General features: G+C 37.3%; 1 protein-coding gene across 6 annotated transcripts in view; it reads left to right on the forward strand.

Annotated features, from left to right (window-relative positions):
* The window catches only part of PDE1A (phosphodiesterase 1A), a 194,427-nt gene that overhangs the window by 39,530 nt on the left and 138,687 nt on the right, over positions 1-16,210 (forward strand). For 2 of the 6 annotated variants that reach the window (XM_005484126.4, XM_026791740.2), the window contains exon 1: positions 15,418-15,561. The exons of 1 other annotated variant lie outside the window; for it this stretch is intronic. In XM_005484126.4, the coding sequence (XP_005484183.3) occupies positions 15,458-15,561 (104 nt within the window). In that variant the 5' untranslated portion in view covers positions 15,418-15,457. 3 more of the 6 variants (XM_074548353.1, XM_074548350.1, XM_005484125.4) reach the window with 3 other exon arrangements.

Below are 16,210 nucleotides of genomic sequence, written 5' to 3' on the forward strand. Positions count from 1 at the left end.
AGATGTCCTTATGCCCGGTTTCTGTGTGCCAGAGTGAATTCTTAGTGAAGTATGTGTGGATATTTGATAGAATAGATTATCTGAAATTAATAGATTTTCTCATTGTATACGGTACATCACAATAAAAAATGTACTTAAAAATAAGAGACTTGAGCAGAACATGCCTTTGTGTACAATTTAACAAAAAACCAGAAAAATTCTATTTTTGCCGATTGCCTGTAGTTTTGGGATGATGGAGTGCAAGCAATTTCTAACAGGGATTTGGGGTTTGTATTTACAGAAGCCAAGAGCTGGACTTGGTCATCCTTGTGGGCCCCTTCCAGCTCAGGAACTCATAGGATTCCAAGGCTACATATCGCACCACTTTAAATAAATAGGTGACCATGCAGACAACAATGCACAATTAAGCCTTGAAACATTAGTGCCCCATTACCTCCATGTCCTTTTAAATGCTACATTTTGGGTTATGTAATTCAGGGAGTGCTCTGCAGCTAGCTGACAGAGAATATGGAATATACAAATGACTTTAGAGGATATGTTTCATTATTTGTGCTATCTTGGTTAAGTCAAGTTTTGCTCTCTGGAGCTGTTTATGATTTTAGACTTTATTTCCTTTGTCAGATTGACTTTCTTGGACAGTATAAAAATGCTGCCAAATTACTTTTGCTGGTCAACAAAGTATCTGATGGTTTATTAGGAAGAGTAGTTCGTCTTAGCTTTGCTTTGCAGTTATGTTTTTATGGCAGGGACAGGGTGTTAGTACAAGTCACATTTCTGTGTACTATGTACAAAGAAAATAGCACGTGGGTGATTTCTTGTCCCTCACTGTCATTTCTTACAGGATTGTATCATCACTGAGTGATCACTTAGCATCAGTTTGTTCCCTTTTAAATTGTCAAATGAGTCCTAAATGTCTCCTTTCATAAAACCTGAACAGTGTTGTGTTAACTAGTCAGAAGGACATTACAACTCTAATGTGCTGGTGCTGGTGAGTTCCTGTATATCCTTGGCTGGATCTGCAGTAAAGTCTTTTAGGATTTTGGTCTGCACATTCATTGAACTTCCATGCTGTCTTTAAAGGAAAAAGAAGCCTCTTGGAATTTTATCCACTGGAACTTCTTTTAAAAGCTACTTATTTTAAGACAAAATGAACAGTGTGCCAACACGTTGATTATTAAATAGTCTTCTCTGCAATAAAGTGTGAGCAAATGGTATTCCCATCTGTGGTCTTCACTGAAGACTAAATAAGGGACAACTTACATCTAAGAACATTTTATGGTGCATTTGCTTTTGAAAAGGCTGAGTTTATGGAACTGTGGTATTGCACCATTAGTATTTGGAAAACATGGAGACTGTAGTGAGTCACGTATATGAGACTGCAGATAAGAAAGACTGGCAACTCTGAGTAAAATAAATTTGAATATCAGTGTCCCATTCCTATGCTAGAATGTATTTCATTTAATAGCTCTAAATCCCAAAGGTTTTCTGTAGGATACAGGTACATTGAATATATCCCATGCGTTACTGTAGTTTTGTTCCAAGGGTTCCTCTCCTCCAGGGAGAGGAACAAATGTGACAAATGTGTTTTGTCACATTTTTAAATTCTATGTGACAAAAAGATGATCTATTTATTTCTATATGGAAAAACAAAAAAGCAGAAGTATAGGGTCTAATTTTAATGGCTCTCGGAAGCATAAAGCATCTTAAGTGATACCTAAAATCAGTGAGATTTTATTGGTAATTCTCACAATCAATGGCTTAGCTAAGGAGCCAGATTGCTGTAACTTGTATTAATATAAAATGTTTGTTTTTTATATAGGAATTTTAAGAAGCAGAATTTATATGCTGCATTTTCTATATAATAAAATTTTAGGAAATATTTTTTGTTCTATGCCAACTTGTTCTAAGAAACTCCCAAGGTAGCTTCAAGTTCACTCTGCCTTACCTTGAACTGGGACCACACCTATGCTTTTCATTATTTGCTTTTCTAAGCTTCAGTTTGTATTTCATGAGTGTTTCCAACAAGAAACATTTTCATCAGCTGATGAAAAATCTGAAATATATGTTCTAAAACTTATTTGCCTGTTTACACTTTTTGTTCAGAAGAAGAAAAAATTCTTGGCCTGGGACCAAATAAGTGGTTTTATGTAATTAAATCCTAAATGCACTTATGTAAGAAGGACAAAAATCAAATGAGTAGGAGGATAAAATGCAAAGATCTAATTTCTTTGAGGTCTCAGTTTGTAAGTTCAGCATTATTCTTGATGTTCTTGATTTTAGAAAATGCCCAGTTTGATTAGGAACTCATTATAACAAATTCTTTGTTGGAAAGTTCTTTTTAGACTTGGGGTCTTTTTTCTTATTTTGAAAACAGGATTTTATTTTTCCTTTTCGAAGACAGTTTTTTGGCTAAAATAGTATCTGTGTTAGTGTGATCAGAGTGATGAATGTTTTGGTTTTGTGTCCTGTTGTTTTCTTTGTCATTGTCAGTTTATTTTTGCTTTGTTTCTTTTCAATTGGATCTTCCCAGCATCTCTGTACATTTATTGCAGCATCCTTTGGGATGCCATTGGCTTACAGTGATTTTTGGATTATGTCCACTTTTACTTATGCTGAATTTGCAGCAAGAATTTTGAACATAAACCTTTCAGACCTTTCAGGGCTTTTTTTCCCCTTTCAGTTTTAGTGCATTACAAAAGATCTCTTTAAGCTGCTGTTCTTCATCCAAGTGGCAGAAACCTTGTACACAAAATAAAACAAAAAGCTGCTTTGGAGAATACATAGAGATTATGAGAAACTTGAGATACTACATACTTTTACATTTTTAATTCAAAAATATTCAGTTTAATCCACCTAAAAAAGCATCTAGAGAACAGGAAGAATCAGAAATTCTGGACTAAATGGATTCCACAGACCAAAATACATGTTTTTATAAAATGCCGCTTTTGTTTGAAACTTAGAGCAGCTCTAAGCATAATTTTATTGGTATAGCCCTTGTTGCCTTGTCCTGGTATTAGGTTATTTTGTAGGTTATAGAATGAAAGTTGGTCTTTATTTCTTCTCTTCTGCATAATTTTGTGCCAGAAACACAGCCCTTTTATCACATGCTGTAATCTATTACTTTTTCCTGAGTTTGACATAGACTATGTGATACCAAGTATTTCACATCTGTAAAGATTCAGGCTGCATAAAAAATTTCACCTACAATGAGTGATACAAAAATGTGTTAGAAAATGTTTTAAAAGGATGTAGTTATGCTAACTTCCTGTTCTGATCTGTCTCACCAGATACACAAAGAAACAATAAATTATATATGGATATATATATATAATTTGAGCATATATAATTTAGAAATATATATGAAAAATGAGCAAATAGGCTGAGGTTATCCCTGGCCTTTCTTGGCTTCTCCCTTTATGGGCTGGCACTGTCCCCTGTGTGCTGCTCCTGCCTCTCCTCCCGTCAGCAAACGCTGCCCCATGTGCCTCCAGCTGCCCAGAAACCCTCAAAGGGTGGGACCTGCCGTCATTCCACATCCTTACAACTCCAAATCCACAGCTTTTAAAGGAGATGGATTGCTTCGTGTCTGACATGGCTGAGCTTTGGTATCTGACAAAGTAATTTGGGAGAGACTTTCTGGTGTTCATTTGCATTGAATGAAGACTATAGCCTGCTTTATAAAACAGTTCTGACCAAGCAGATCAGGCTTGTTTTTGAAACTCAGTCTCAGTTATCACCTTCCTAAAGTTCATAATTACCTCAGGAAATCTAAATCTGTGTGTTTGATCCTCTTTTCATTCTCCTTCTTTTAAGAAATATCCTCCTCTCCTCCCCCCAGAAAATTCAAACAACCAGAGAAAGCCCCTCAACCAAAATGCAACCAACAAACCCACAGAAAAAAAGGAAAACAAACCCCACTCAGGTTATTAGGGCTATTGGTAAGGTAATATAGAATAAACAACTATTGAGACTGGAGATCCAGATTTAGGAATTTGGTGTCATGTAGGAAGAATTGCTTTATCTGATAGTAATTGTACAGGGCAATGTTGGGAGATTATGTTGATTCTGTAAAGAAAAGAAAAGAAAAAGGTATTTTCCTTCTCTGTACTCAGTGTAACTGTGTTCAGTGACTTTGTTAACATAGGGCATATTCATAGTCCACAAAGGCATTGAATGTATCTATTTTTGTACTCTTTAGATGTTTCCTTCTAAAATACCATATTGTAGTATACAGTCAGCTATGGTGTTCTTACACACAGAAATTTAATTTGAAGGTTTCTGTTGATGGTAAAACTAAGGAAACACTTGTAAGCAGGTTTTCACCGATGAGCTCTTTCTTTTTTCACTGATCAGCTTGGAGGCTGTGGGTGTATTGAAGAACCTGATGCGCCGAGTGAATTAGCAAAGTTTGGGGTTTTTTTGCATGATCTCCAAGCTTCTATCTCTAAGGAGTAGAGAAGAATTTCCAAAAGTTCCTAGAATTGGATTTTATCTTTAAAGTTTTATTTTGGGGTGTTTAGCAATTATTCCTATGAAGGATGAAGTTGAGTAACTGAGAAGGGAATGAAGAAGAAGAGTTTTATTATTATGTGCTCAGCGCCTTTGAGACATGTTTTTAAGTGCTATAATTAAAAAAAAAAAATAGAAAATAATAGAGCATGTGTATGTTTCATTACAAGTGAAAAGTATTTACCCTTTCAGATACTAACAAGTAGATATCATAGGAACTATACAAATGCATACTAAAGAGGATTAATGAGCTGTTATCTAAGCTAGTATTTAATTGATTTGGCTAAATATCAGTCTGTAGGAGGAAATGCAATTTTTTTTCATGCAAGTAATGGTTTTTGCATATGCAAATGTATGTGATTGGAGCTGTGTCAATCCCCAGCAAATTCCAGTGTGGTCTTTTGTGAGATTATAGAAGCCTCTGCCAAGTGTACTTTCAGATAATTTTTCTGAGTGAATTTGGAACCTAAGATTACCCAAGAAAGCTTCAACTTATGCAATTTCCTGCCAATTTTGTGAAGTCAGTAACAGGGATAAGCTAAGTCCCCTTTGATATCTATCATTAAAAGTAGTAAAATACTTTTTTATAATAACACTTACTTTGGAGGCAGATTTTTTGGGTAAGAAGTTACTATATTGATGTGATCAAAGTGATGAATCTTCCTTTTACAGTTGTCACAAATTTAAAGCATTGCTAAATGTCATGGCAGTAGGCCTTGGCAGAGAATTTCCTCAGCTTGGATTTTCTTTATTTCTCTGCCTTGCTTATGTTGTACATCTCTCTTTAGTAGTAAGTACACTTTCACCTCAGCAAAATATCAGAATTCATCAAATTTTGACACACAGGTGTCTGTCTAAAAAAAAAAAAAAGCCATCTAAAGAACTTTGAACTCTGTGCTGATACTAGTAGGAAGGGCACAAGCCATGCTCATAGTAAGCCACATGCAATAGAATGCTGTCCCAAGGCAATTAAAGATATATTTTTCCTATCCTTAAAGCTGTGTACAGAACCTATATTTGGTTAAGTTACTTTTTATTGTCGTCAGTAGATAAGTTCAGTCAGATGGGTCAGAATCTGCAGAAGGCATTACTTTTACTAAAGCTTCATCGAAATTAAATTTGGAGTTTGAATCAATGCCCAGGAATGATGTCAGCTATAGCAGATTAAATTTGCTAACGTCTCTTCATTTTAATTGTGTTTTTAAAACAAAGCAGATAATTCTTCCAGGCTTTTGCCTTTTAATGTTTTCAGCCTTTGTTTGGGCTGAATATTTTGGAGCATTGATTATTAAATTTTAAATCTATTTTGCAGTGCCTCTGCATACAAAAACATCGATTTAGTAGACACGTTTCAACAATAATTTGTAAGTAGTAAAATATTCAATATTTTATCAGTCTTTTGCATACTGTCTTAGTTGTTGTTTTATATTATGGAGGAATGAGTAAAGGGAAAGGCAGAGAAATAATTACTGATGTGCAGTATTATCTTACTTACCCTGAAAAATCAAATACACAAAATAGTTCTTTAAATACTATAATATTAAAACCGATATATAACCTGTAGGAAAATAGTTAAATAATTCAATTTTCTGTCTCTGATAGTATTGTGTATTATTTTGTATTATTGTAACAAGATAATTTTGCTTTTGTTCTATCTGGTGATATGCTTATGGTCTGACTACAGCCTGAGAATTGCTAGCCTTTTTATTTGTGTCCTGTGTCACATTAATAACGAATGGAATTATTTTTATACTTAATCTGCTAAAAATCTTAATAACATAATTAAATCAATTGCATCCTGCAGCAGTGAATTCTGCAGGTAAATTGTATTGTCTATATCCTGCTGCTGGAAACAATGTGAAGTGTTCAAATTTCAAGTAATTGGAAATGAAAAATCCTAATTTACTGGAGTAAGCTTTCTCCACAGTGGCAGTACTTTGCTGTATGTTATAATCCTAGAGCCCCAGTTTTAACTGCTAGGGAACTCTGGAGGTCCTGTAGTCAGACATGATAAAGGTACTTGGGGATGTGTCCAGCTGAGCCTTCAACACTCATAGAACGGCAATTCCACAGCCCCAGTACTTAACTGCTCATAATGAAAGTTCTTTTCAAAACATTGGATTTTCCAGAGGTGAATTCTTCCCCCAGATGCTGGAATTTCTCATGTTTCTACTTGCCTATTACCTCTTGTCTTGTCAGTGTGCACCTTTGAGGATTACCTGCCTCCAATTCATCTCTCTCCTTTGACAAGGTGCCTGTAGCTGTAGCTGGGGAGCAGCGAGGGCTCCCCTGAGCCTCCTCTGCTATGGGCTCTCCAGTTCCCTCAGTATTTCATAGGTGGCAGAGAGCAGCTTCACAAGGACCTTGTCTGTCTCCTTCAGCACCTTTGGATGACTCCAATCTCGTGGATTCGCTTATGTCCAAATTAGTTAAGGGATTCCTTGCCTTCATCTCTCTACAGCAAGTACTGCTGCACTCCCACAGCTTATGCTGGGAGGCTTGGGGGCTCAGAAACCCTCAGGACAAGCCATTACATGGAAAAGTAAAGTGTTCTTTTTATTATTTTAAATGCCTTCCACATAATGTACTTGGGAATCTTTACCATCCCTTCTTTTCCACTTTTCCAGATCCTATCTTCACCTCTTGTGTGCACTTTTCTTTCACTACTGCTAGTAACCATCCCAATCCTATGGGAATTTCTTGGCTGAGACCAGTCAGTAAGGCAAGGGGAATAGGCTGCCATTCTTGCAGAAACCCTGGTTGTCTAGGTTGCACCTATGGAGCTTTAGTCTCTTTTTTTTCTGTGGGATATTGACAGGTGAGGATTCACTGGTGTGTATAATGGTGAAATAAGGAAGTACAAAGACAGCCTTCGTCTTACTGTTGCATCTTTCTCTCTCCAGACTTCCCATTATGAAATAGTCTTTATGTGATCTGAGCTATTATTTAGTAAAAAAAAATAGACGTAATGGGGCTTTCTGGTGTGAAAAATATCAAGCAGTATGTTGCTGATGCCAGAAAAATGTTTGTTAGGTTTCCTAATGCAATTAATCTTTGATCTCAGAAATGGTGCATGAATACCGTTTCACTCTTAAAAAAGCAGAAACAATGTTGGTCTGACATCTAAAGACAAGTATAAGATGAAATCTTTGTCTTGTTCTGTTCTTAAACTTGCACTGCTACTTTTTAGTCTTGTGTACTTGTCACAGCACTTGGATAACCCACATTTCTTCTTGTTTATCTATTTTTCTTCTGTTTGCCTCATGGTTTAATATAACTTCCCACACCAAGAAACTAGTTATGAAATTCAGAACATCAGGTACAAAGTTCTCAGTTAACTTCTAGCTGTTTTTTATACAAGGTGAGTGTATATTAGAACTGTCTTAGAAATTATGTTATCCCCTACTGCTCAATTTCTCTTGTTTTCTTTATCAAGACTTTCAAGAGACAGGGAAAGTGATATTAAAGAAATGTTCCTGTGTACATAAAAATTGTGTAAACCTCTTCTAATTTTAGCAACTCTCTTGAGCAATCAGCCTCTCTAGCCCCAGAAGCTCTTTCTTCTTCAGAACTCATTAGTCATATAACTTGGTCAAGTTTTAACTGGTTTGGAAAGATGCCATAACACAGCAAAGTTCATGGTGAGGAAATTTTACTCTGAACACAGCATTTGCATGGCACTTGAGCAAGATTTTAGCACTGGACATCTGCAGAGGAGATGTTTCTTTACCTGCTTTGTTTTGTGCTCTGCTGCAGCTTACATTTTGAGCCCAGAAGTGGTCTCACTTTCCCTGACAGTGAGTTGTAACCTTTTTACTTCTGACTGCGTTCTCTTCTGTGAGTGGCAAGCAGGATCTGTGGAGAACTCCTTTACTGGACAGGTGAATGGGAGAAGGAATAACACTTTACCCGAGTGGGAGGTGCTGGAAAGCATTGCTGCTCAGGGTCCTGTGTCACCAAACAGAGCCATGTCAGACACTTGCCTTTGAAATGTCATGAGGACTCCTAAACTGCTTGCAGCTGTCCCAGTGACAGTCTCACTCCTGAACTGTGTAATTTTAAAATACCCATACTATTGACAGAAAAGGATCACTTGGTAATTTGAGAGGTTTAGGCTTCCTCCTAAAAATCCACTAAGCCAGTATTTTTTTATGAAACTGCATAGTTTGGCTTCAGTTACATTCACTAGTATACTTCTATCTTCACAGAATGCAACTCAAACTTTTTGAATGTATCTAATGATTTTGCAAAATTATTTTCTCTATGAAATGCAGTCTTTCACTGAAAACTCTGTTGTATAACTATAGGAAAGCATAATTTTTAAAATTCTATGAATAATGCAGCAATGATTCAGACAGGTTTTCAACTCTGTAATGGCTGATCATTGTTAGGAATAGACCTATCTTCTAATACTGCAACGATAAGCAGATTTCAGTTCAAGATAGGCCACAGGGACCAATCAATGTTTTCCAAATTTGAGGACCAGTATGTAATATGTAGTTTAGGTACTGGGAAGGTCTTTGGTATGCAAAATGAAAAAAAAATATGCATGCTGCTGATTTTCTCTATCAGTTTAATAATCCACTCAATGTTTAAGGTGTTTAAAAGCCAAAACATGGAAAACATCTTGCTGAAATTAAGGTTAAAATTCAGAATATGTTAAGAAAGGGCTTTTTCAGCTGCCCTTAGATTTCAGATTCTGCAGCAATTCCCTGAAGTGTGGAGGTTTGAACAGACTCATTCTGAATCAGGTATTATTGTGCATATTCCAACATGTACAGAAGTGCACCAAAAGTCAAGGCAATACTTGGGGCTATGATGTGGCTTTGTCTCAAAGAGGGTGCGACTCTGCCTTTCTATCCTGAAAGCTCAGATCTGCAATTAAGATTTTGAAGGAATCCTGTGTAGGGTGGGATGATTTGATTCCCTCTCCTTGGGATAGCTACTAGTGGAAAGTTTCTGTACAGTAGAAATAGCTATAGTCAGGGTAGCTTCCCAAGTTGATCTCTTTAGTTTGAGATGAAAATGATTTTTTTTCTCTGCTGGCATCTGCTTGATATTATAAATATCAAGAAACATTTTCTTGTTGCCGTGGTCCTTGTGTCAGTAGTGTTTAGCAAAAGGAAATTATTTTCTGGTTTTCTTTGTGGAGTGGCTCAAAATGATTGCTAGAAAAATCTCTTTTAGACAATTATTAGCTGGAATGACTCCATGTTGTTCTATATCTACACTTATTTCCAGCATGAATTAGTTATTTTCTTTATAGCTGCTGTAGTTCAGTAGGATATACTGGCAAATGCTTTGTCATATCTAGATTTATAATTTCCTATTGTTTGGTATTCCATATTCTTTCTTTTCCAGTTACATGCAAGTACCATTAACTTGGCAGTTAGAGTTTTTCATGCTTAACCACAGCTTTTGTGTTCAAATGACTTTTATACCTTACCACTACCTCGTCTGTACATGACTATCAAAGGTATAACACCTCCTAGAGGATTAATTGAATGCATCCAAATTGTGATGAAATAGGCAATGGGCTCTGATAAAAGGAGCCTAATTAGTCTGAAACATCTGTATTTGTTCTACAACTGTTTGTTCTTCACTATGGGGGTAGTCTTGCCTTTCTGACATCGTTAGGTATCAATCTCATGTTATTATGAAGTACAACATCACCCTTGCGATTGTGGCAATTTCAGTCCCTCTTATTTCAATGCTGACGGCAGTTCTAGATCAGTCTCCTCTCTGCAAAAATTAGCACATTAGTTTTGTAGCTAAGTTGTTTCCTAAGGAGTTCTTAAAACCCTCTGTTTGTTTCATGAATGTTACTCCTCCATTTCAATTCATGCTTTTCAATACCAGCCAATTCATTCCAAATAAAGAAGTTAAAGTCACTAAGCCTTACAAAAATCTGTAATCTCTTTTCTTCAGTTGTGCTGATTGCCCTCTGATACTGTATGAGCTATGTGCAATTGCTGTTTTCAGAAAATGTATTCCAATTGTCATAGCTCTCTATAGTAATCTTTTCTTTCCTGAATTACTGCAATTAAATACTAAGAAGTTATAAAATACTCACTTTCAAAGGGAAGTAAGACTGAAGAAAATCTCAAAACTGGTTTGTACCCACCATGCTTTGCTCATTCTACATCTGTTTTTTCCCCCTGTGTGTGAAATAATTATCTTTTAGCTCAAATTACTAGTGAATTTCTGCTGACCAGTTTAAACATACCTGGAGAAAGATGTAGATGCCAACTGAGCATCTGTCTTACAAAGCAGGTCAAGATGTTTAATCACCCTGCCATGAACCACTTCTGTGTCATTTCATTCACTGATATGCAATACACTTTCTACTGAACATTTGGTTTCTTCTTGATTGACTGCTGTCTCTTTTGAAACTTTGGTTCTAAAGCCTCTTTCCGGGTCCAGCTGCTCAAGACACACTGTTTGTCTCATTCTGTTTTTTCTGCTTAGGGTGCAGTAGCAAGTTTTCATCTGCAGTTCTGTTTTTTTCAGATTATCCATAACACATCTCTCATGTATTATGTATCTTGGCAATTACTAATTTTTTGCTCCTTCTCCATCTTCTTGAATTTGTGAGATTGTTTGGTTAACTGAATTCAATGAATGATTCTATGGTTCTAAATTGAGTGTAAGGTCATATTCAAAGTAATCTTAAAGACAGATGTGCTTAACAGGGTGCCTGAACAACTAAATTCTGTGGACTGCGGTGAGGTCCAGCATAGGTGCAGATTTCAGACATCTCCCTTAATAAACTTGACTTTACCTGGCACTGAATTGGTCTGTGAACACCCACACAGTTGAGAGAGGCTCTTGGTGCTGGTTGCTTTTATTAAGGGGCAGTATCGAACAATCAAATGTGTAAGGTCTTTATGTGTCATAGGTAGACTTGCAGATATATATCTATTTGTGCCCTGAGCTTTTTAGCTAATTTGCTTGCAGGCCTTTGTGGGTATTTGCTTTCATTTTTAATTGCCTAAAAGCTTTGATAAATCTGACACCATGTTCATTACCAATAGGATAGGATGTGCACGTAACAAACAAACAAAAGGTGGTTTTTCTCCTTGCCAAACTTAAAGTTGATACTTGAAGGACACATAAATGAACATACACATTTTAGTAATTATATAAACAAGCCTAAAATATGGTAAATCAGATGGTGCAAAAAATACTAAAGTAAAAATAAAGGGGAAAATGTTTCCTATTTGGTCTCCTTATATAGGTCATCTAAGTAAGCACTGTTAATGTATCAAACCCAGCTCTTTTGCCTACTTAATTGAGTCAGTGCCAATACACTGAGTAGACCATATGCATAACTTTATAAAGTTGCTATTCCTCAATTATGTAACTGTACTAATTTTGTTAATATATTCTGTGGAGAATCCAATAGAATCTTGGAGAGTCCAAGAGTACTGTAACATCAATATTTTTCCATTGGCAGATTGCTGGAGACCTATGTATTTAAATAAAGTCAATGAACTTTAATAAGACCAAATATTTCTTCTTCCTCTGCTGTGCTTCCTATTGAATAATAATTCAGATATTTGGACATTGCAAGTGAGAGGGAAACTCTGCTTGTGCAAAAGAGGATTGTATATCACAAATGAAAATACATTTTATTTTCATGGGGAGGGCAAAAGGAGAACACTGACTAACAAACCATTCCTTTTCTGCAAGGGTGGAATTTGAGTGATGAGATGTCTCTGCTGTCTTAGGTTCTGTTCACAAAGCACCCTGTAGCACTTGAGTCCACTGGCAGGCAGTTCTTCAGTGGTTTAACTGTTATTTACAGTGTTGTTGAACCCTGTCTTACCCAGCAAATGCAATGCTTTACCTGCTAAAAATTAAATGTGTATTAGTGCTTGGCAGAGCAGGGCCAGGATATACAACACGCAAATCTAATACCTGCTGTCATAATTACAATAAACCTATCTTATCTTTTTGAGGATTTGTTTTGTTTTGTTTTTTCCCCTATGTTTTCAGATTTCTTAATTGGTTCATGGCTCTCCTGTGGTTCCACCGCAGGGAGGTTTGTGTTGTCAGGTTTGGAAGCATGGGTATTAGCTTGACAAGTCACCCTGCAGGTCTCTTGATACTTCCTTATTTTCCATGTGTCATGAATTAGACGTTTTGAAGATTAATTTCAAGCAAAACAGCAAACAGCGTATTTAATTTCCCTTCAGGAGCAGAGAATGTCTTTAAAATAAAGCTCTTATTCTCCTCATCAAAACCTGCATGATCCCTTTTCTCTTCTTATAGCTAATTAACAGGTGGAGCTGCAGGATTTTCCCAGTTTCAAGGTAAGTTTTTTTCATTGCAACTGTTTGATTTGTTCAAAAGACCATCTGATTTCTTTACTGGTGCATATATTTTAGAATTATTTTTTTGCATTGATATTACTACTGGAGTGAATTACATCTAGATGAAAAAAAAATCTTAGTTTAAATTTCCATTAAGTGTAGCTTCTTATCTGAGGATTATATGTCACACTGGGAGAGTTTTCTTATCACCATAATTAAGGGTGAAGAAGTTAATTATTCCTGTTTTAATGTGTCACCATATTGGGTAATAGAAGTGTGTGTTGACTTTATAATGGAAGTTTTAAACTGAAATATAAAAATAACAGAAAAAACTGTGGACAAAGTACAAAAAAGATTTTTTTGGGGAGGAAAAACATGGGCTACATGGAACTACATAGCAACTACATGTTGCTACATGGACTGCAGCAACAACTTGCTGGCACTGTAGCACAAATGATGAGTTAGGTAAGGCAAGGACAGAAAACTGGTTCAAGAATAGGAAGTGGAAAGAAGCAAAGTGAAGGATAAGTTTTCATTTCAGATACTAGTTCTCTTGACTGGCCTTGCTTTCTAAGGTAGCTGCTCACAGTTCAGTGTTGTGTATCTTTGGAGCCGCTCGTGCTGCAGGGCAGGGTCGGAGTGTCTGGGCAGGCAGGGCTGGCTGTGGCTGCAGGAGCAGGGGAGGCACTGCCTTGGCCCTCCCATTCTCAGCTTCGTGTGCCCTGCCCTGAGCCAGGGGAAGGATGTAGGCTCAGCTACTTCTTCCTCTGAGCCTTATGCACAGAAGCTAAAGGGAGGAAAGGTCTCTCCTTTCCCGGTGTTTCCATGAGGGCTTTTTGCTCATGTTTTCCAGATAACTTAAAAGTTGCTCTTTTGTTTTAGATAATTTGTTTCTGTCTCCTTAGGGAACTACAGGACATGTTCTGGTAAATTTCTTGGTTTCAAATGCCTTATCTATCTGCTTTTTGTTTCCTGCTCTTTAACTTTCAGAGATACAATTTCATCCTTTAGTGTCTTCTCTGGTGGTTTGCTCTATCAATTCTCAGGACAAACCTTTGGAGCAAAGGCTGCTGTGTTTGTCTTTTGCTTAAGCCATGCTGGGTGCTTCTGCTCTTGGAATTTCTGTTGTAGTAGTGGCAGGGTCCTTCAGGGAGCAGAGGTTTTACGATTTTCCTTTGTGGAGTTCTGGTGACATTGACATGTGTGTCTCCATTTACAGGGATACTGTTTGGGTAGTTTGCACCTTCCTTCTGGGAGGATATTGCCTTCTCATTATATTGTTCTCCAGTAAATCACAGCAACGTATCTTCAGCTACTGAATTCCTTTTGAGGGAGAGAGAACAGCTTGCAAACACCACTTTTTTTCATTGTAGAGTTGGACAACAAGAGCTGGAAATACTTGTAGAGGCCCTTAAAATTCCACACTGTCCCCGGAGGTTTATGTGGTTTCTATAAATACTTAATTTCTTTGCTTTTCTTCAGATATTTGGCAGTTAGAAGGCAGGGAAGAGCCCAGATTAGTGTGAGATGTTCTTATTAATTATTCCATGGAAGAATATTTATGCTCTTTCCTACAAACTTTGGTTGGACTCCATGCAAAACAGGAGTGGAAACTTTGGAAGGTTTTAAGTTGTTCAAAGGTATTAGTGCTGCATTTGACCAAATAAATGCCTTACAGTTGTTGAAAATACATATTTGCATTTCTTCATTTTTGTCTTGATGTTTGAAAATTCTAAATGGTTTTGCTCATCCAGTGACTGCTTTTCAGAAATTATTAGTAAATTTTATGGGATTGACTCTTACCATGTAAAAGATGCAACTCAAACTGGTTTATAGCTCTCATAGGGTGTAATTTACCTCTATAACATGCATAAAGGTTGCCATAGAGGAAAAAAATTGATTAGGAAATTGTGAAATGTTCATATTTTTTCAAAGCTGTGAGCCCCTTTTTTTATTTTCCTGTGAGAACCTGAGAACTTACTAGTAATATCCATTTCTGCCAATTGCATCAGACAGGAATGCTCATTATCTCACTCTATTGCAGAATTTAACACAGATAAAGCTGTTTAGTTATAACCATACTGAAATATTCCTCCCTCGCCCTTAGGCTCCTTCCAGTCACCATCTGAGGACTCTGATCCTGACTTTTCCAATGTGGACCCAAAGCTCCTTTTCCCAACTGGCAGTGGCACCAGTAGCTGACAAAGCTGACACATTTACTCCCTCTTGGCGCACTGCTCTTGCCTGGCTTCTTGTGCCGCTCTTAGTCTGATTGAAACAAACATGATCACTGAGACAAGTCTGGGGTATATTTGATTATTTGGCTGCTGCTTCAGAAATGAAGATTTTTTACTCACCAACCAAGACAGGTGCTGTTTTCAGAGTAGAGAAGCGCTGTGCAAACTCAAGTCTGTGACTGAGCAAGCAGCAGGGAAATCTCCTCCTTTGCCCTCTCCCAGCCCTGACTTCGGCTGTACAGACAGGTTCTCAGGTTTGCACTTGGAAGGCAGAGCAGGCAATCTGCTGCATGGCTCATGTACTGATTAATCCTCAACCCTTTTGCTGTTTGTATGCACTTAATTGTTTTTCTGCTGGCAGACGCACAGAGTTCAGCATCAGATTTTGACACACACATGCTGCTGTCCCGGAGGACTCGCAGAGTGGGCTGTCTTGCAGCTGCTGCATTTTCCACCAGTAAAATTGACAGTTACCTACTGAGTGGAGTTGCTAGGAGAAGGTGAACAGTCATCATTACAGCATATTCCTTCAATAACAACCTGTAGCGCTCGCTGATTTCTCTTCTGCAGGGATTTAGACGTGTCTTTGCTACTGACTTAACATTTGTGCAGTCATATTTTTATTGACAGGCTGGTAGATATTTATTCAATAAGAAACAACTCAGGATCAGCTAAAGAGAGGAAAGCTCTGGCATTTGAACATACACTCTTTTTGTAGGGTGATGTGGCTGATACTGGCATCTACCATCTGCTTTCCTATTGCAGCCTGTTTCTCCAACCTGCAAAGCAGAAACCAGCCTTTCTTTCCTTCTGGATTGTTAAAGCCATTCACATTTATTCTGCATGGCAATGAATTATAGTCCATTTTAAGGACTCTTTTGTGCTTCTGTGTGTATTCCTACAGCAGAAAAAGTGCATGAGAAAGGAGCTTGAGCAGTCAGTAGTATAAGTAGCTGGCTCTCCCGTATGGATTAGACTTGTGAGGTCAGAGGAGCTGTGTGTACTTGCTCTGTGCTTGGGGGGGAAGAGTGGATTTGTCTGTCAAAGTGAATAGCGATTCAGGCAGGATCGTCCCTCAGCTGTTGTAATTCTGATGTGTTTTGCTATGACAGCAGCTACTGTCTAACATGCGTGGATCTTCTGAAATTT

The sequence above is a fragment of the Zonotrichia albicollis genome, chromosome 10 (genome assembly GCF_047830755.1).
Source record: "Zonotrichia albicollis isolate bZonAlb1 chromosome 10, bZonAlb1.hap1, whole genome shotgun sequence".
NCBI classification, from domain to species: Eukaryota; Metazoa; Chordata; class Aves; order Passeriformes; family Passerellidae; genus Zonotrichia; species Zonotrichia albicollis.